General features: G+C 42.9%; 1 protein-coding gene across 2 annotated transcripts in view; it reads right to left on the bottom strand.

Moving 5' to 3' along the window:
• nos1apa (nitric oxide synthase 1 (neuronal) adaptor protein a) overlaps window positions 1–21,274 on the bottom strand; it is a 119,972-nt gene that overhangs the window by 32,640 nt on the left and 66,058 nt on the right. Inside the window, exons 5-7 of one of the 2 annotated variants that reach the window (XM_031869691.1) lie at window positions 18,363–18,471; window positions 7,755–7,890; window positions 2,721–2,890 (exon numbers count right to left, since the gene is read on the bottom strand). In XM_031869691.1, coding sequence (XP_031725551.1) covers window positions 2,721–2,890; window positions 7,755–7,890; window positions 18,363–18,471 — 415 coding nt within the window. Of the gene's footprint in view, window positions 1–2,720; window positions 2,939–7,754; window positions 7,891–18,362; window positions 18,472–21,274 lie in introns of both variants that reach the window. The other variant, XM_031869690.1, reaches the window with a different exon arrangement.

Consider the following 21,274-nt stretch of genomic DNA (forward strand, 5'->3'; position numbering starts at 1 on the left):
CACACGCCCTCCGATGACCTGAGAATAGAGGCCATAGCTGATAGCTCGTTGTTTCAGTGATTTCACGCCATGTTGCTTTCAATCAGGGGCGGTAATAAAAAAGGTCATATAACTCAAACGTTAATGCGACCCAGGGAATGTTAAGCAGCTGAATAGCTTGGTTTTTGTAACTCTGAGTTAGGACCCAAAATGTCTCAACTCCTTGCTCTGGTGAGTCTCCATGTGGTGACTTGACATGTTTCACTGAGCTCGGAGCCTAAGGTGACATATGTAACCGTCTCATTTGGGTCCTGATGAAATCTTGAAAAAAAACCCTCTGGAGTGCTGCCTACAGTAATCGCCTGCCTGTTAATTATTCACCATTAATAGAGATGGCCTCAGGAACAACCCAATTACCCCGAGTTAACTACAGATCAGAGCTTTTCCTGCAAAAGGGAACATTTGACACGATTAGCGGAAGGTGAAGGAGAACACAAAAAAACTGAAAAACTAAAAACTTCCTTTCAATCAGTTTTGGTGCATCTGACAAACAAAGAGTTGGAAAAGGCAACTCTGTAACTGGCAAACGTGGCAGAAACACACCACAACATTGCGCTGTTTGTGCTGGCAGATGTGTCCACAGCCGAGTTGGATATGACTATTCATGTGTTTATCTCCTACCATCATGACCAAAGCGATTCTATTTTCACCTGGTGGTCCTAAATGCTGCTGCCAAGCTTTTGATCAAGTCCTCCAAAAGGTCTCACATGACTCTCCTTTGGATTTCTACAAACCGGCTTCACATCAAATTTACAATCCAGTTCAAGATTCTAGTGATCGCCTTTAGAGCCTTGCGTGGTCAGGCACCTGCCTTCGTTAAAGAGCTACTGCAGCCCTTCATTGTCTTTTTCAGAAATGTAAAGAAATGGTTAGATGCAGCCCCCCGAATCCGCTGTCACAAAGGGGTTTTCAGACACTCACAAACAAGCCAACAAGCATGTTGTTTGACTGTTAGACGACTAACACACTGTGTGAAGGTTAGGGAAAGATTGTGGATTTGGTTAAATCTTTCAAAAGCCAGTGTCTTGACCTATGCTTCAACTTTTCTAATATTTAACCAAGATCAGGATCTTTACCTACATAACAACGTTAATCTCATTCATATAGGAGAAAATAATGAATCACGTTGACGGTGGATGTTGTGTTGATCGTCTAGCATCTTCAAATGGTGCAATCATGTTTCAAATGGATTGCAAAAAACAACAACAATGAGGCTGAAAATACAATGCTGTAAGGAACAAAACAACACGAAGGGCCAGTCCAGGTCCTCCCTCTATCCTTGTCCGCTACCTCACTAGTAAAAGTAATACAAAAGAAAAACATAATAAATAGAATTATTATACAACATTGTTGCCAAGTTGATGCAGAGCCCAAGGTCTCAAGGCAAAGAGTCGTGTAATGAACACAACGCTACGCCGTCTCTGCGCCCTCACCACGCCGTGTCGTCCTCCCACTGCTGCCTCGATCAAAAACACAATTACACCCCTGGCCTGCATACTAAATAAATAAATCCCAGTAAACAACAGCTACTACGCGGCTTCGCCAAGCCGAGCCAGCAGCCACGCTCACACACCTCCAGACGGGATGGACAGCGTTTCTGTGGTTGCAGATAAACTCCTGTTGGTGGCATTCCACAGGCCAGAGAGCAGTCTGACTGAGCTGAATCAAATCTCTAACACTATTAGGCCACACAAACGCGAACACGTGAACCGGACTGACTAGCGTAGCAGTAGGAGCTCAACGCACTGCTGACAGCTTCTGATTAGAAAACAAAGTAGTGGGAGCTATTTCTATACTCAGACGTAAACACAGACTTGGTGTTAACTGGATTTGACTGGTGGTTGATACAAGCACATATATTTAAATCAAAGTGAAAGACCTCAAGGTAATCTTGTAAATAACAAAGCCTCAAAATATTGAAAGTAGTAAATCTGAAAGCTTGTGCAAACTTTGGATATCCTGTTACACTCAGGGGTCAGCCTGACCTGGAGCTGCAGAGCAGATATTTGATTTCCTGCCAGGTTTCCGAGCCTTAACGTGAACTGACTCCAGATGGTGATGCACAGACACATTTTTATAGCCGTCCTTGTGTGGACCTTTCTTTTTTTACGCTCTTGTTTGGTGATGTTGACAGAAAGATTTGCCGCAGGAAAGTCAGCCTCAACACATTTAAATAACACTTAAATCAATTGAATTTAACACATCGTCAGTCAATTCCCTTAACCACCTACAGTATATGTCTCACTTTGGCGAACTAAGTCATCATTACTTTTCAAAAATAATATCCTGAGTTGCTAATAAACAACAAAAGATGATCAATTATTCTCTTTTATTAAAATATGCATATTGAAACATGTTATACAAAAACTCTAATCTTTCTATTGTGTTAAGCTCGTCTGGCAGTTACCAATCATAATCACACCGCCAAACTAGTGGAAAGGATTTTAATCTACGAGCTAGGAAAGCTGGGACGAGAATCTGCTCAGTTGAAATTAATATTTAACCAGACACAGACACTGTTGATGCTTTCTTAGCGTGTAGTGCTTTCTAGACATTGTTAACAGCCACTGCACTGCCATGTTGGTGCCACGCATTGAGTTCAATCACTCGGAGATTTGAAAGAATCCTCTGTTGGGCAGAGGTAAAAACAACAACACATGCATTGACACGGGATGAGTTACCTTGCTCTCTGCGTGGTTCAGATCAGGGGACTTGGCTGTCGCGTCCAGATCAGTCACCCCTCTATTGGGGTTTAACTCCTCTGCTGCAGACACGTGGCTCGCGTCATCCGCGTCGATGTCCGTCTCCTCGGTGACGGTCGGCGTCTTCTCGGCGCCGGTTAGCTCCCGAGCTGAGCGGAGGAAAGTACACACACATACAGGTGGATGAGCACGCACGCCTGCATACACACACACGTAGGCATGAGTTATGGCCACACGCACACATGGGTGGACACACATGAATACACTCAAGTCAGAAACATTATCCACAGAATCACAGTATGCTTTATGCATGATTATATGCTTAAATAACAGTGTACATACAGTATGTTTTAACTGTTTGGAGGTATACATCTTAACAAAGAAGAGCGATAGTACAATGCAAATACAAACAACACAATGCTGCAAAACACTTGCGTTTCCTGGCAGTTTCAATTTGGTGTTTTTAAACATAGCTCTCATATCCTGTTAATACATTTTTAATGGGACAAGTTAGACCAGATTGGATACAGACTGTGTTTTTGCTGAAGCAGTAAACATTAACAATGGCGATCAACAATATTGCCCATGTACGAGACAAAATCAAAGCAGACTGCAACAAAACATTTTATGAGGATTTATTTGAATTTTTACAACTTGGGCAAAGGCAACCATGCAATTCAGTGGAGTAAAACACACGGTCGGAAAATGCAACAATTTTTTAGCAGATCAATACATTGAATCACTTGAGAATTAGTCTCTCTGTGGGGAACCACACATTTGGTCTATTAATACAGTTATCCTACATATTCCAATAAAGTCAACACAAAAAAAAAGCCTAATATCTGGCAAAAGGTCGCGTGTTGAAGATCTTAAGACTGTCTTTGCCTTCAGCTGTCGGAATTGTGTTGAATATTTTACATTTCGTTTTGATATGCCTCACCAGGCAATTCACCAGAAAACAACGTTGACGCTGGTTGTCACAGTTGGAACACTTCTTCTCTGACTACAAAGCCGGAGGTTTTGTATCATCAAAGTAAATTGTAAAACATGGGAATTGTAGGTGCCAGTGGTCTAGTTATCATGCTTTATATTGGTTATTGACAACGGCCCCCTAGATAGAATTGCATTTGTTTCCTGACAACTTCACTGTACTAGAAATATAAGATTGCACTTGGAGCCACTGGGACCATGCTCAGTTAAGTGGCAAAGCTATTTCTAGCTAGAATAGATTGCAGTTACTAACATTCACTTCAGGCTACCTCTCACACAGCCTCCTACAGCAGGTTTCATTAAAAATGCAATAATTTTAAAAGCATAGAAACTACTCAAAAGAAGAGTGGGCAATGCCTGGTGCACACTTGAGGATTCTTTTCAAATCTCAGCTGATTTGAAAAAACGAGGAAAACCACGGACAAGACAACAGATTTAACCGACTTCGGATCTCACAGGAACGTATGTCTTCAAACATGACTTGAGAAAAAAAGTTTTAAAAGTTCGCTTTCGCAAAAACTCAAAGCCAATGCTAATGTTACCTATTGACATCGCAATCACAATGCTTCTCAAACGTAACCGGACCTGTGCTTAGTCGGGGATGAAAGAGGGGGTATTGCAGAATGTTCAAACTGCGTCATGTCTGTTTGATATGCAAACTTCATTGCCGATTCACTCGCACCAGATCTGATCGAGTATTGAATGGACATTTCTGCCTTCATCGGGTACTTCTTTCCTCCACTTGTCCTCTTTCCTTCCTGTCTTTCATTTTCATCGCCACTCCCGCTGCAGGCTCCTCTTCATCCTCGCCTTCAACAACTCACCTCTACTGTCCATCCCACATCCACCTGCATCAATTCCTCTCCTAACTCTTATACTCTCCTTCTTCCTTTCTTTGCAGCCTGCTATTCGTGCTGTCCTCCCCCTCCACACCTCATGCTTGATAACCTGCTGCCAGCACTACCCTTACCTCTTTCTCCATTACTGCTGCTCTTCCTCACCTTTCTACCCAGCTATCAGCACTGTGCTGTCCTGCCTTGCCTCCTGCCCTCTGTTGCTGACATGTCTTCCTCCATTTAAAGGTTATGTGTCATATGCTATTGCTCTTGTTTCAGGAGCATCACCTGATTGGCCTTTATTTAAAAGTTGATATTGGAGATAAGACAGGAAACATAGGAAGAGAGTCTAAAAATCAAACAGAATGAGTCTAAATAACCCGATCATAGGACTTTTTTTGTTCAATATATTAACATTTCTGAATATTGATGACATGTTGCTCATATGTCCTGTAGGCTTTAATTCCATAATCAGTACTTTGCGATCACTGAGCTGCTGAATGGAACCTCATGCCTATGGCACTGCTGTCTCATGTTAATGTGAACTGCAATGATAATATTCCACAGTTTGTCATTATTTTCCAGTGAGTGGGCTTTATTCATTTATTAGTATTCTTATACAGCTTTGTTTGTTAATAAGAGCATTTAATAAAGTTGTTGTGAAATGTTCCTGTAAAGCGTGGTAGGTCTTTATTCACTGTTACAATCATTTAAAAAACAGCCTGTGTATACATTCAGTGTGTGTTTAATAGCTAGCATAGCATAGACGTGCTAATGCCAGTAAATGTTGTCCACAGGTTACGTATTTATAACGTTTTAGAAACGTATATCTATATCTATCACTAGTACACGTGCCACAGGCACAACGGTTTACTATGACTAGCTTGGAATCCACAAAACCAGCCTGAAAGAGAGAGGAAAAGGAACAACAAATCTGAAACAATTACATGAGAAGATACGGAGCACAGCTGGTTGGCTGTCGGAGCCTGGTTGTAGCTGGCCGTTGCTATGCTATGATTGGCCAGTCTGCATTCGAGGGCAGGTGTTTGGTTAATGGTCAATTCACTTCTACATTTAATCCTTTCATGCTCTCTCGTCCTCAATGATCCCAAGCTCCCTTTTGCTCTCACATCCATCTCTTCTTCTTCCCCTCCACTATCCCTGCTCTCCTCCAGCTTTCCGTTTCTCTAATCCGCTATCTCACACTCTTCTATCCCCTCTCTGTTCATTGCCATGATAATTAGGTCTCCAGATAAGCCCATTGGCTGTGCGTGACGGCTCTTGTGTTGCTTAACACACCATGACAGCGAGTGCGCGAGTGTGTGTGCATAGGCCCGAGTTTGTATGCGCGTGGGGTCCTTCCATTATGGGTGGATGTACAGTTAAGAGTGTGTGGGTGATCTCTGGTCTCATCAGAATGTGAAAGAGAGCTCGTCTCTGGAGGGCTGGAGGGGGATGTGGAGATAACGTAAGTCGGCCTGGCACTGGCGGATCAGGGCGGGGAGGGGGGCCAGCACTAGCTGCTGTAATGAGTGGAACGAGGGTGTGAAAGAGCTCCAATCGTGGAGTCTTCCTACCGCTGAATCCCCATGTCTGTCCTCTCAGACGCCTCTCAGAGCCACGTGTCCCTGGGCTGCAGTGAGGACCATCCTGTCCAGGCACGAGGCAGCGGATAAAAGCAGCTCAGCCCATCAGTGTTGCTGTGTGGTGCCGTCTTTCTTTGGGTTGACTCATCCGTGACATTCATTCCAGCATCGCCCTCTCCTGCTCGCCAACTCGGGCACAACTCAGGCAGGAACGAGTCTGTGTATATGTGTGTGTGTGTAGCGCGTGTTCAGGCAGTTCAGTCTGTTTGTGCTATCAGAAAATATATGACTGTGTGAGAGGTGTGTAGCTGTTTGTGCACACGACTGAATGTGCCGTCAAGACTTCAGCTTTAGCATTATTTTTGGACTTTATAATACATTTCCACCATGGCCTTGAAGGTGAGGTTGCATATTTCTTTAGTTTTATTCCATGAGCTTAAAAATACCATTCCTTCCTGGTTTGTCTTTTTAAAGTGGTGAGTTTTGCTCGGCATTACTACTGGGCGAAGTCAGTCTTCACATCGGAGTGAATGGATCCCGGCTTCACCTAACTATGACTCCACCTTCCTATGACTCCATCTTCCTTTCTCCTCCAAACCCAAAAACCTACAAGCCTCTCTCAAAATCTTTAAAAGGAACACTAAGGCTTGCTACAACTTTGGTTGTATTTCTGTAGCTTCGGCCATCAGTTCTATCGGTAACGATAACATTACTCAACAAAACAATTGCTGAGATCTTGAAACTTGGTGACATTGCTAAAAATTAAGTTCTATGGCGCAATACGTTCGAGCGGTCAGACAATCAACAGGTGGTTTTCTATCAGGCCACCATTTTTTTTGGACCACCTGTACATTGATGATACAAAATATAATATGTTTATTAAACATGAGCTTTCCGGGGAAAAGGCCATACATTTAATGAGACGGCTGTTGATGCCGTCATCTTGTAACTATATCGATCACGAGATGGGATTGGTCAAGATCTGTGTAATTCAGTTCAGCAGGCAACAGTAACTGATTGATCACATTGTGCGTTAGCTTCACGGTAATTGATCAGAGCAGCATTGCAATGCTGGGAACCTTCAGAAAAACCTTCTGAATTGTTAAAAGTTACAAAAATGATGGGCAATTACTCCGAAATTATTTTTGTGACTATGCTATTCTTGCTGAATCTTTTCTCTTTAGGATAACAGTACAAGAAGAACTTTCACAGCCAGTGGTGGTCAGCTGGCAGTAAGAATAACACACTAGCTGATTCGCTAGGGAGCACAAGCTTGGACACCGCTGTCAGCTATGCCTCTCCTCTTAGTCACTTCGTGTTTTGGTAATAAAACTAAGACACACTCACATTTTTTCAGCTTCAACCCAATAAAACCACCACCTCTTCCCTTAGCACACAGAACACCAGACGGTGTACCTGCCTGCGTATTTTCTCTGTGCATGTTTGGTTGTGTTTTGTGTAAGAAAATGTAAGCGGAAAAAAATATCAGGACATTCAACAACTCCTCAAGGGCAGAGCAAGAGCCGGTGAGAATGTGATGCCGACTGTGTAGCGGGTGAATCTCACTCTGCGTGTGTTGGTGTGTTGGTGTGTTGGTGTACCTGTGACAGAGGAGTCGTCGCCGATCTTTTCGCCTTCCTCCTGTCCGTCTGCGTTCTGATGCGTGTGCAGCAGACTCAGTTTATGACAAACCTCGAACGCCTGGCCGACCGTCCGAACAATACGCATGGCCTGACTCTGGGTGGGTGGGAAAGAAAAGACAAAAATACCAATGCAGTTGTAATTCTCAGGACACAACCATTTGGTTCAAACCCCTCAATACTTTGCAGTGTTTCTAAACCAAAGTTCAAACATTGTATTCAGAATGTATGTCTTTTTTTCCCTTGGAGAACGTTTCTGTACATGGGGCTTTGTTTTATTTGTGATCTTGTGAACCAGTTCTTCCAAACAAACCAGACACAGAAAACCTCCCACTTCCAGGGAATTCTTCCAGGAAATATTGAAGTCCAGATGGTTTCCACTCTTGTCAGATGCAGACTGTAAGTAAATCGCCCCCAGACACGTTTTTTTTTTTTAACAATAGACAGTTTAAAACCATCTACAGTATATAGGTCACAGAGTCCAACAACGTCACCTGATGATATTACACAATTAAGTCTCAGAGGTAGAGGAGGTTGTCTGCATCCAAACTCAGTGATATATCAGAGTGTAACTTCTATTTCTGACTGGATTCTTCTTCCTTTGTCCTCAGGTGCAAAGAGCCGGATGCGTCTGCTTATCTCTTATCTGCCCAGCTCTGAAAAGGCAGGTCAAGTGAAAACAACTTGGGTGACTTCTGTCTGCTGTCAGCCCCCTCTTGTCTGGCTTGTGGCAGTAGAGAGAGGGTGCGGAGGCAAGAAAAGATTCAATTTTAAAGCACTGAGGCCTAGCCTCCAAACACCACTCTTCCTCAGCTGAATGAGCAGAACAGATGTAGTCTGGCCCGAAAAGCCAGAACAAAATCAAGACCCTGCCACAGGACATCCGATCCTTCCTTGTCCTGGTGAAAACCTCTGAACAGTATGCGACCCCAGGCTTAGTATCAGATGAGAAATATAATGTATTCGGCACATCTGGGTGTTACATTAAACGCTTAAACTGGTTTTGGCAAACTGTGATGTTCCTGGGCCTTGGCTTCAGTCCTCAGACGTTTTTGGGTTCAGAAAAACTCCACATATTCACTTTTCTGTTCCTTTGGGAGGTTTGTCTGCAGCCTTATTGTGCTCACAGTGAAATGTATTCATATTTTATTTCGATATCAACCGTGCTGCTTCAGCTTCATTTAGTGCTGGTGTTGTTCCCATAGTGATGCTGCTTGTATCAGCAGAAACAAGTCATGCCCTGATCTAAAAAAAACAAAAAAACTACAGACCCTTAGAGCAACAGCTACTTCCAACAGTGACTAAGCTGCCTTTGTGGACTACACTTGATTGTGTTTAGTCGCCCCGCTAAAGGCCACTGACAGCATGTGGTCACTTCAAAAGTGTCAGAGCCTTTCATGGCTGTATGCGGTCTAAAAGTTTTGATCACCAAACTCCCGAAACTACTTATGCTTCATTAGATTGTACCGACAATCTGAGAAGGAAGGGAATATTAATCAGGAATGATTCCCTGATGTGACATATTGTTTGAAATAATCATTAGTTACAGGCGCGGCAACCAGCACCAACTGACTTGTGTAGCTTCTGTATCAGACAGTAATAAATATCAGTGTCCATTAAAGCTAATTCAGAGCATCAAAAGGTGCAACCTGGAACTTTACAGCCTAAACCCTCTTTAGCTTCTAACTTGCGGCCCTCTGACATCTGTCTTGTCTCTCTTCCAATTTTCTGGCAACTAGTTTTAATATCCCGAAACCGATAAGACATGTCACTCTACCGGCACTGAGGAAAAGATAAGATAAATGATAGCCACTTGCCTTCAACAGCAGACTGCTGAAAAGCAAGAGATCAAACTAACGGAGTCAGTATAAAAAATACACAAAAAACAGTGTTTGACCTTCCTGTTGAGCGGTTAGAGATGCCCACATGCAAATACACTTTTTATAACCTTTACTCTCTCCTGTCTTGTTCTTTTCCTCTTCAGACCCACTGTTCGGTTTGCGGTGCTGTTCTTAATCACCTCCGTCTTGTCCTCTGTTCTCTGTGGACCCTCTATTCATGTCTTTTCAACCCACACTGGTCCTCAGAGTGACTGTTAACACATGTGTTTTCCTTTGAAGACATTTCCAGAGGCAGTCAAACACGGGATGATGACAGACACTGGTGTTATTCCGCACACCAAAGGCTCGAGCTCCCCTGACTCACCCGCTCCCTGATTGGGAAATAGAGAAGCTAACACAATAACCTCAAAGCAGATAGCCTCACGTCTCTCAAGTGGATCAAAGAAATGTATTGACTCGCAACAATCTGTTCAACTGCATCCATCTTATCCAAGCTTTTTCAGGTTTTGGCACACAAAGGTGTCATAATCCCACCAACAAAACCTAATTGGCTTCAAATATTTTGGAACTAGGAAAACACTCGTCATTGAGCACAAACCAGATTTAGGCTATGATTTAGAGGTCTGGAACTAAAGTCAACTTTACACTAAGAACATCACTGAAAACTACTGAGTTAAATACACTACACAGAGGAAGCGGGAAAGCTTCAAAAATAGGTTAGATTTAAATATTTTAAATTGAAGTTAGTATAGTTAGGAAGATCTCTTTTCATCAGGCACTTTGGGTCCAAAACTGCAGCTGGCAGCTTCACCGTAGTCTTTAATCTTTGGTGCGGTAAACAGCAGAGAGTCGGTGGATCTGAAGCTCTACAGACGTCGGGGACATAACTCTGGAGCATATCAACTACACAGTCAAGTGGGAGTACATATTCATACAACCAGGATCTTAAAAATCTATCCGAGAACTACCAGGAAGCCGGTGCAGGAACCGAAGGACAGCAGTGAGCTCAGTTCTTTGTTCCGGTTGCACTCCGCCAGCAGCGCTCTGTGGGCTCAAGCTGTTTTATAGACTTTTTGGGGTACACTGGAGAGCAATGTATTACAGTAGTTAAGCCTGATTGTAATAAAACCCTACACATGCTGTTTTGACCTTAACGATGGTCTTTACATTACAGAGGGCCGCTCTGAGCTGCATTCTTTGTGCTACTGAACACTAGACCAGAGTCAGTGACAACAGAAAGATGTCTCGCCTGTGCTGAAATGTGTTCACACACTGAAAAAGACAAATGTTTATGCTCCTATGACAATTCCCACCTCTTGAGATTAAACACTGTTTTATCCAAGTAGCAAAAGCAGAAAAGGTGTAACTTTGTTTAAACGTCGCAAAACTTTTAAGGCCGCCTTCAGACCGAAAAAACCCCGCAGCCCTCCTGATGGGACTACTTGTATCTCGACATTATATGCCCACAACCAATTCTCCAACGTATCTCCAATTTTGGCAGCTGACAAGACCGCTCAGAGATTTGGAACTCAAATGCAAAGCCTGCACATCCTGCTCTAAAAGACATGAGCAGCTCTTAAGTTGGACATCTGTCACCATCTCTGTCTAGAACTCTTCCTCTATGTCTCCATCGCTCTCCCCCATCACTTCTCCTCTCTGTCAATTTGACTGAGCAAATGTAGCCTCTCTGTATCTCTGTCTGTCTAGCTCTCTCTTCTCTATATATCACGCTGCCAGTGAGCTGGATCCCTGCAGCAGAAAAGTCTCTCTTGGCGGCCATAGGACAGGGCCTAGACAAAAGGCCGATGCATTATTTATCCCGGATTACCCACAGAGGTTCAGCGGTGCTTTCGCTGCCTTTCTAGAAGTCTTGGCACAAGCAAAGATAACGGACAAAAGGGAATATAATGCAATCTAGGAAAAAGCAGGGTAAACAATGAGAGGATGGCATGGGAGTCACTTCTGATTGAAGCTTTTCTTAACTCTTTCCTCTCTGTGGATGAGCTCATCTCTTTTCTTCCTGTGTGTACCTATAAACCACACCCTAAGAAAACCGCATACTCCCATCACTCTGTGCACACACGGTATTTGCAGTGCAGAGTAGAGGAGATTAACTCTGACGTATTCTGCTTCCTCTTATTAACTGTCTTACCTGGACTTCCTGATCACCGGCTAAGTACTCTAATCATCGGGGCACAGCCCGGCCTGACGTTCATCAAACGCATTGATTGCCTCGAGGAAATTAGCGGGACAGCCGGGAGCAATAACCCGGAGTGTGCGAGAGCACCGCAGACGGACGTTATCAGGGCCAGAGTGAGAACTATATCACGGCGCAGGGTTTGAGAGCGACTGAGAGCATGAGGTAAGTGGAGTGTGATGGAATGAAGTCATGATGCCTCAGTGACTCTTCAGGACCATTAGCTCGCTTTCCAGGCTGTGCACAAAGCAAGGGCTCATCTCGCTCATCTCACACACACACACACACACACACTCATCTCACACACACACACACACGCTCATCTCACACACACACACACACACACACGCTCATCTCTCTCTCACACACACACACACACACACACACACACACTCCGGAGCTATGCTAGAGATGGGTATCAAACCTTTTTCTTTTTTATATCAAATGGAAATGTGTCTCTAACGTTGAGTATCAAAAACTATCAAAAGTATTAAATGATTGATCAGATTCTGGTTTAGTTTGCTTTCTTCGATTAGATACTTCAAAACTTTATGAATTTTGGACTTGTTAAAGTTCTTCAATAGCTACAGCATAAGATGCTGAACATATGTTGGGACCGTATTCATATACACGTTAATACCCGGTTGTCACTGTTACCACAGACTAAAGGCTGGGTTCTAATGATATACGCTTTACTGCTAAACAACAGAATTACACAGAATCTGTTGAATAATAACCAGATAAAAGTTACATTTTGATTTTTACTCTTTTTTCTTTCTTTCTCCTTTTCAGAATTTGTATGAATGACATTTCCACTCATTGCATCCATCGCCAAGCTGAGCCTTCTCTTTCTTTCTTCCTCTGGAAGCTTCAGTCCCCCCCCATCCAAATCCACGAATTTTAGCTGGACTAAATAACCCAGAGGCGTGGAATGCAAGTATGGATGTGCTACTGTATGTTTGATCTATCTGTCCAAACCGTTCCCTTACTCAGACAAACTTGGAAAATGATTGCGGATGGTTATCGTCTATTGTTCTCACAGAAAGGGATCAGGTGTAGCCTCACAGACGACTGAGCAGGCAGCGGGTTAACTTGCGCCCCAGTTCTCTCGGCTGGATGAGGACGCAGCCTGCAACGGTGGTGTCCTGCAGCAGCCCTGCATGCCAGACTGGACCCGCCCCTCTCCTCCTCAGACGAGATATGGTCTAGACTAAACAAACCAAAACTGATTTACATGCAAACAAGCTGTTGTAAATAGAGACACGGCAAGAGTTTAAGACAGACAGGGAGTGTGTGGGACAGATCTGGTGAGTGTACTTCCTGTGGAGACTAAACTGTATCTCGTTTCATAAAAAAAATACACATTGACCAATAAAACAGGACACCATATAGACCTCTGTCTGTGTTTACATCTCAGCACTGACTTGATCTCATGGTCAATATATCATGCTGCCGATGTGGAGCACATGAAAAGAAGCAATCTGACGCAAACGCACAATGCGCCTATGACGCAATGACTCATTCCACTGTGGTTTATTTCTGCCTCCGATGTAAAAGCACTGCAGCCTTGACAGAGAGGTAAAGAAAAAAACACGGAGAGAGTGAGAGACTAAAAGTTCTAGACAGAGGGATCATTTCACTGAAATATGGATATTCAATAAAAAGCTGAAAGGCTATTAAATCCAATTATCTAAACCAAGCTGTGTCAAGAGTGGCACAAGTTCTTATCATTCATATGTCTGCAAATAGCCATATGTCATCTTATATTAGCACTCCTCAATGCCAATGATGAAACGATCCTCGGTGAAATTCGGGAGCTTTATCGAGGCCAACTATATTTAAACACTGCCAATTTAAGATATAAATCCACCACTCTTTTGTGCTTAAAACTATTTTTTAGAGGACGATACTACTTTGGAAAAAGGTTTTAATAAGCGATCGGTCTTGTGTGTGTGTGTGTGGCGATTGCTTGCATACATCTCTGCTAGCGATGAGCAATATGACCTCAAGTTTACACCACAGTATTTTTTGGGGGGGGGGGGGGGGTTTGCGGTGAAGGTTGTATATCACGGCATTACAGAATGAAAAGGGATTGTCCACTCAAAACATGATTCCACCATTTTTTTCACTCTATTGGCAATGTAAGGGAGAGTATCTTAAGAAAAAATAATATTCGGAAACATTTACTTTTTGTATTATCTCAAAGTTTTTTGTATTTGTCAAGGTATTACAAAAAAGTGTGTCTTGCGACGCTTTGCAGCCTGTTGGTGGCACACATCCCTGGTTGTCGATTGGCTCACTTTTTTTGGTTTTTGTGCTGTATAGTTTGCAAACCCCTTACAGCTAACAGAGCTACCGGTACACACACACTGCTGTACCTCGTCGCCACTCGGCCGCTGCTACGCCGGCAGACAGCTTGGTGAGTTTAATTTTGTTTTTGAGTATTAAATGAAATATGTTTGACGATGCCTCACAGCCCACAAGTGTCTCGACGGCGGGGGGTGTTTAGCCAATTGTGGGTTGTATTCATTCAATCCCACGATACAGCAGTGGCCGTTGCAGACACACCTGGTAGATTGCTGCTCTCTCCCGAGTGCTCTAGTTAATATTGCAGCTCACTCAGTGCTTTCCAATGTAATTACCTTTGAGCGAAGTAAGTAAAAAAAATCATTCACGAGGCAGTGCATCATTATTTAGGCTTTCCAATCACCCTCGAAGATAGAATGTGTCATCTGTGTCCAAGGCTGAACAAGTAGAAGCCATAAGCCATCACTGAATGAGAGCATGTGGTTGGAGAGGGGGCTCAATTAACCACTTGACACAATCACAACTCTCTCTCCATCTCATCAACCCGCTGGGTAAAGGACCTAAATCCTTCTTTTTTTTTCGCCACTATTTGTTGTTTTTATGATTTTAATGATGTGGGTGTTAAGTGCATTTGCATAACGTCGCTTACTGGAATAAGGAATGTTATAAATAATAAAAAAAACACCGCTGCCAGTCAGCAGCAGTGATGTGCTGTAGTCCATTATCAGGTTTAAAAGAAGAGATGTTCTGGATGTTTATATCTCTTGTCCACAATGACAATGTTAGCATGCTGATGTTTAACAGGTATAGCCATGATCACCGTCTTAATTTGGCACAGCTGACGATGATTGGACTGTTGTACCTGTGGGCAGTATAAAAGTCCGGAGTAAACTCCATGGCAATCCATCCGGTAGATAGACTTTACTAGAACCCCAAATTGTTGATGTCATTGTGGCATAAGAGGAAAACACTGAAACTCTGAACCTTCCCTGACTCTTTGCTCTGATTGTTATTTCTCATCTAAAGCTGCCTCTTCTAATCACACAAAACACACTAGAATACAATCGCTTTACACACAATCACACACACACACAAACAAACTGAGCTCCCAGCCGAGGCAACATTCAGTATTCACTCCCTGGTCTCTGTCATCACTCTCACTTCAATTCTACATAATAGAGGCCAGGTCATTCATTAGCCTCCTTTAAACTGTCAATAGGAGGAAGAAGAAGGGGGAAGAGGGAGAGCGTATGAGTCAGAATGGGAGAGAGAGACACACACACAGTGTCTCCGTGTTAGAACTGATTGGCCACTGAAGTCGTTTTATGCCACTCTAATCTAAAGCGAGGCCATTCTTTCACTTCTGGTAATAAAGAAGGAAATAAAGTCTGCTTGATCTCCTACTTCATCGTACGCTCGCAACCTTCCGCGCACAGAAAACCACACACTGCTGTAGATGACATTTTTATTGCACTTTTGATATGTGTAAGCCCATTGCTTTTTTATGATGCCGAGAGTGTTTCATTGTTTGTGTCTTGTTTTATCTTCTACATCTTTCTCCACTTTCGTTGTGTATTTCGTTGTTTCTGTATACGTTGCAATTTGAAAGGTTGGCATATCCTGCCATGAAGCTTTATTGGCTAAATGGACTACTCTTTATTTTTGAACGGTCTGTTATGCTTTTAGGTTGGAGAAAGTCATCTTCGCAAATAGGTTATTTCATATAAAAACAAAGTAATATTTTCAGTAATAGTTTCAACCGGACAGACAATTGAAAGTCAATGGTAAAACAAACTGTAGGCCTGGTATCAAAACCTGCAGATATAAACTATAAAGTGTCAAGTGCACAATAATGCCTGTAATAAACTGGAATCAACAGGCATGTTGCTCTAGCAAAGCTCTTCTTCAAACTTCACAATATACATAAAAGGTTAGTCTAGGGTTAGCACTATTGAATATGAATATTGAATATCAGCTGAACGTACTATGGACTGACAAACCACAGTTTAAACCTCTTCAATCTCACCACTGAGTAGACGGCAGAGGGCCCAGAGAAAAACGGCTTGCCAAAACATTAAGAGCCAAATTGCAGCGTTGTGGTTCAGCAATGATCAAGGGTCACTTACACTTTTCTGGACTGGAAAACAAATTCAAAATCAATGGCTTTTTGAGGGAGGAAATGGTTCCAACAGTATTCTGCACAGTATCTATGTTAGCAGAACAGCTATTACTGAAGGTAGAAAGAAACATATTTATAAAACAGATGGTTTCTTTTCCCCCCTTACTCTGTGGTTTGAGGAATAATACCTGAAAATAATCAAGCCAAATAAATATAAATGATTAACTCTATTTTGCTGTACCAGCATCTGTGTTTTCACAGTGCAGGGTGCTTTGCCTGCTGTCATTCACCAGACGTCCACGCAGAGATAATGTCTCCACCCAGAAATAATCTCTTCAAGACATATCGTCTCAGTAACTTCCCATAATCACCGTCACATAGCAGCTATTTTCAAGCTGGGTTCAAAATCATAAACTCTGTATTTTGAACTATAACAAACTGTATCTGTCTGAAACTTATAGCTTAAAACATTATGGTGCTGTCCATTAAAAAAAAAAAAAAAAAAACTATCTTCCCCATAGTCTGTCCTTCCCCTACTATGGTGTAAAAAACATTGCATGCTCACACACACACACACACACACACACACAATCTGTTTGGAAGACAAAATGAAAATGTGATGCATGCCAAAATTCTCTGGGGACACTACAGTATGGCCATGGGGCCATTAAGCTGGAAACCAGTCTGTGTGTGTGTGTGTGTGTGTGTACTTGTACATCTATCTTTGCGAGAATCAATTTGAGTTAAGACCCAAAGAGTGAGGACATTTTTGGAAAGTGAGGACATTTGTGCCAGTCATCCACTTTGGACAGACCTTCAAAGGTCTGTTTGAGGGTTCAGACTTGGTTTTAAGGTCAGGTTTAGATTTAAGTATGGGTTATGGTAAATGTTAGGTTTAGGTTTGTGTATTTAGTTGTGATGGTTAAGGTTAGGGTAAGAGGCTTTAGGGTAAGGGGCTTGGGAATGCATTATGTCAAGGATTGTCCTCACAAGCATAGAAGTACAGGGTTGTGTTGTGTGTGTGTGTGTGTGTGTGTGTGTGTGTGTGTGTGTGTGTGTGTTCTCAATGATATGTCAACGTCGGCCTGTCTGTGAGCGATAATGAGGCAGTGTGTGCTTCACCCAGCTAACCCCTGGACTTAACTATCAAGTCCTATGAATTGGCAGCTACAGGGGAAAACCGGGAATACATTTCCAAACTAACTTTGTCACATCGCTGGACACCGTTTCTACTTTTTGGCTACTCTGCAGCGACGCGTCCACCCCAAGTGGGTTTCCGACCTGTTCCTCAAACCCTCAACAACTCTGCGGTGCCAGGAGGAGCAATTGCTGCTCGGCAGCCGTGTGTCTCTTTATCGGAGGCTGTCAGGATGCGACTCCGACAGCGACATGATTTAAGAGAGGAGGAGGCCAACAGCCTGTGAAAACATTGGAAATGACACGCTTAGCGGTGGGCTTTTTTTACCATCTTCCCATTATAGAGAGAAAGAGACAACGTTTGATGAGGTGGTTATTGCAACTCATGCGAAAACACACATTCCTTCGGTAATACAATATGCCATCAAAACAAAGTGGGTTTTGTTCCCTCACAGCTCGAGGTTTCCTCATCTTCCGTGCATCAGTAAATTTGGCTAATCTAACGCGGTTCGCCATTTCACACTGGAAGAAAGCTATACATCTTCTATAATAATATGTTATTAACATTAATGTGATGTTCTAATTCAATAACTTTCTTGAACAAAAGAGCAGCGGGGAAATGTCTAGAGTTCCTCTCCCGGGACGTGCTGCCTATTTCCTAATATGTTCGAAGTTTGTTTCAAATCTTTTTATTCAATTTGTTTTTTAGCTTTTAACCAGGATAGATAGAGAAAGATGCTCTTTTTTTTGGGGGGGGGGGGGGGGAAGTCACCCAGTATACAATCACAGTCTGATCTGTTGGCCTCGAGCAGGTTGACATTAAGTGCCTTGCTCAAGGACCACACAATAATCACAGGGTCAGGCCACATCCGATCTCTAACGTGATAACTCAAGCTGTTCGTCTCCGTTCAGAGGGATTTCATGGCTTCAGAGGGAGAGCTCAGTAACGGGCCCGCTGTCTTTCTTACCTTCTTCTTGGACTTGAAGACATTGCAGCGGAAGACGTTACTCTGTCCGTCTCTGGCGATGTAGCTGAATATCTTCAGATCCTGTGAGTCGTGCGATACATAGAATATTCTGAAAGACAGAATGAAATAGGTCAGAAATAAAAATAAATAAAAAAGTCGATATGATGCAAAACAAAATCTGAGCCTGGCAGCGTTTCTAAATGTGTCTTAAGACGCCAAACAGGCACTCAGCCCGTTTCTCTGGGGTTTCAATGTGACAAAAATAAACACCGTTTTAAGTTTGTTTTAATCCGAAGGCATGAGACCGAACTCTGGCTCAAAAAGGAGGGTAAAGAAAGTTGTGATCACGGGGGAAGTGCTATTTAAATCAAATTAACTGGCTTCCAGACTTCCTCTATTGTTTCTATGGGACTTTGAAGCAGGAAGTTCAGAGACACACATTGAAAGTAAACTTGAAATTCAAAGTAAAAAATTAAAAAATTAAAAAAAGAACTCAAGTGACAACAGTGAGACAGAGGAGGTAATACTATCACAACAAAAATATCCTGTGTGAAAGCGGAACTAAGTTTGAGACAATAATAGAGTTGTCCTGGAGGGGAGAGGCTCTGTGCAGCCTCAGCCAAGAGATACACAATATCCTGCAGAGCAGGAATATAGGACGGAATACGTTTGGGAGCAAAATCACCAGCACAAGAGATAAGACGTGATAACCTGCAGGGGAGAGAACATTGCAGGTGTTAAGCTCCCCAACGGATCCAATTTATGATGAGAAAAGAACACTTCTGGAGAGATAAAGCACTGCAGATGACAATATGGTGACGGGACTGTAACAAAGAAGCTGGAAAATGTCGTGTTGAGTCTAAACGAGACGGATGCTGAAACAAGATAAGGGTGGTTTTTGTTTCATTTAGCGAAAAAAACACATGAATTAATGCACAGGTAATAGAACTTTCATAAATGATCTATAAAGGACAGGGATCTATTTGCATCTGGTTGTTTGTATATTTGTTAATACATTTTATAATAAACCCCAGTCTTGCCTGGGACATGTTCGCTGGCAGTATGTTGTTTCACAACAGGAGGAGTTGAAATGTTGTTTTCTGAAGCGCATTGCTTCCACATCAGACCCCAGGGTTCACGCCCCCTGTTGTGCTTCCAAGTCAGAGTTCATTTTTTTCAATATTTAAACAATCGGTCATGTCACGGCCACGTCTCTCTAGTTCAGGGCTTGGCTGGCCTGCTTGCCGTGGGCAATTAAAAGGCCACTTTGGACAAGTGAATCAATTGGTAAAAAAAAGAATAAAACACTGTTTTGTTTGTTTTTCAGGCGCTGATGATGGAAGTAGCAAAGCAGTGAGCCTTCTTATATATTGTATTGGTTCGTTTTTAAATGTGCTCTGTGAATATAATAAACTTGAGCCATCTGGCTTCCTTCTCAGCCCTGTTGAAAGTTGCATACTTTGCACTACTGATCGGGCACTCGCAGGAAAATGGCAGCGTTTAAGGCCAAGTGAGCATTTCAATTATTCTACAAACAGGAGTCTAGTTGGGCGGCATTATCATGATGTTGGCTTCATTTAGTTTGCCGCGAGTTTGAGAGCGATGAGGCTAAAACATGGCAATTCACGGCAAATTTCCATTTGTCCAATCGAGCAAGTTGTCTGTGTCTGTGTGTGTGTGTGTGTGTGTGTGTGTGTGAGACGTGGGCTTGGCGCCCCCTCTCACTATGCCAGCTCCCTGATTGCTGTACAGCCTGCACACCTGCTCTCCATCTCGTCACCAACTCTGCAGTACATCAACCCCAGTTCTTGGTTCTCTCATCAACAGATCGTTGCTTCGGCCAAAGTTGATCACTGCCTGCCACCCTGCCACGCTTCCTCACAAAAACGAGGCTCCCCATTGCAGAACAAGATTTCTAGATCCTAACTGTTGAAAAAAAAAAATAGCCTTAATTATCCTTGCGTGTCACTGCTCTACCCGAAAACCTTTCATTGGGAGCTTGTACAGTTGCCTCATCACTATGAAGACTGAAGCTCCTTTTCTGCAGGTTAATGAGTTGCTGGTGTTGCAGTTAAACATGAAATATCTTAGTTGAGAGAAGAAACCAGAAACCTCAGGCAGAATAGCTTCCTAATTGGGACCACTTAGTGCCTTATTAATGTCCTGGAGGTATATTTGGGGTATTTTATCACAGCGAGACATTGGACAACCAACAGAGAGCAAATGGCATCCGTCAAAATGTGTCCCTGAATGTTTGTCTGTGCATGTTGGTTTTGTACGTGCAGGAAATCCGGGGTCTCATCCGTACAGTGATGCATCAGAGACATCTCTGTCGGATTAGTTTTGGCCTTTTCTGTGGGAGCCAGACTGGCTGAGGTCTAGATGTAGGTATAGATGCCGTCTTTTGTCGACCCTGTCAAAATACCAGACCCAGCTATCTGCAGTGACTCATACAACCAGAGATGCTGAAGTGCGTGCGTCAGCTATGGTTTGTCCTACTCACAATCACTTGAAATATTCACAACGTGTTAGAAAATGCCCGCTATTAGTTTCAGAAAAACAAGTTGTGAATGTGAGATGTCAACAGTGCAGGAACAGGTTTCAAACAATATAATGACAATGACGATGGGATGGCAGGATTTTAATATGATTTAATAACAATTTATGAAGCAAAGAAGTACGAATGTAGAAAATCCCATCATTCGAACGCCGTGCTCCTTTAGTGGAAGGTAAAACACGAAGGGAGCACACCCGTGATGTCACAAATAACCCCTTAATGCACAGGACTGTGGGTGCAACGGTATATCACAACTGATTGGCCCAAACTGTAGTTATGGTAAATGGACTTGCTTTTAACACTACATGTTATTCACCCACTCGCACCTATTCATACAGCGGCTACCACGCAAGGT

The sequence above is a fragment of the Anarrhichthys ocellatus genome, unplaced genomic scaffold (assembly GCF_004355925.1).
Source record: "Anarrhichthys ocellatus isolate YVR2014 unplaced genomic scaffold, GSC_Weel_1.0 scaffold48, whole genome shotgun sequence".
In the NCBI taxonomy this organism is placed as follows: Eukaryota; Metazoa; Chordata; class Actinopteri; order Perciformes; family Anarhichadidae; genus Anarrhichthys; species Anarrhichthys ocellatus.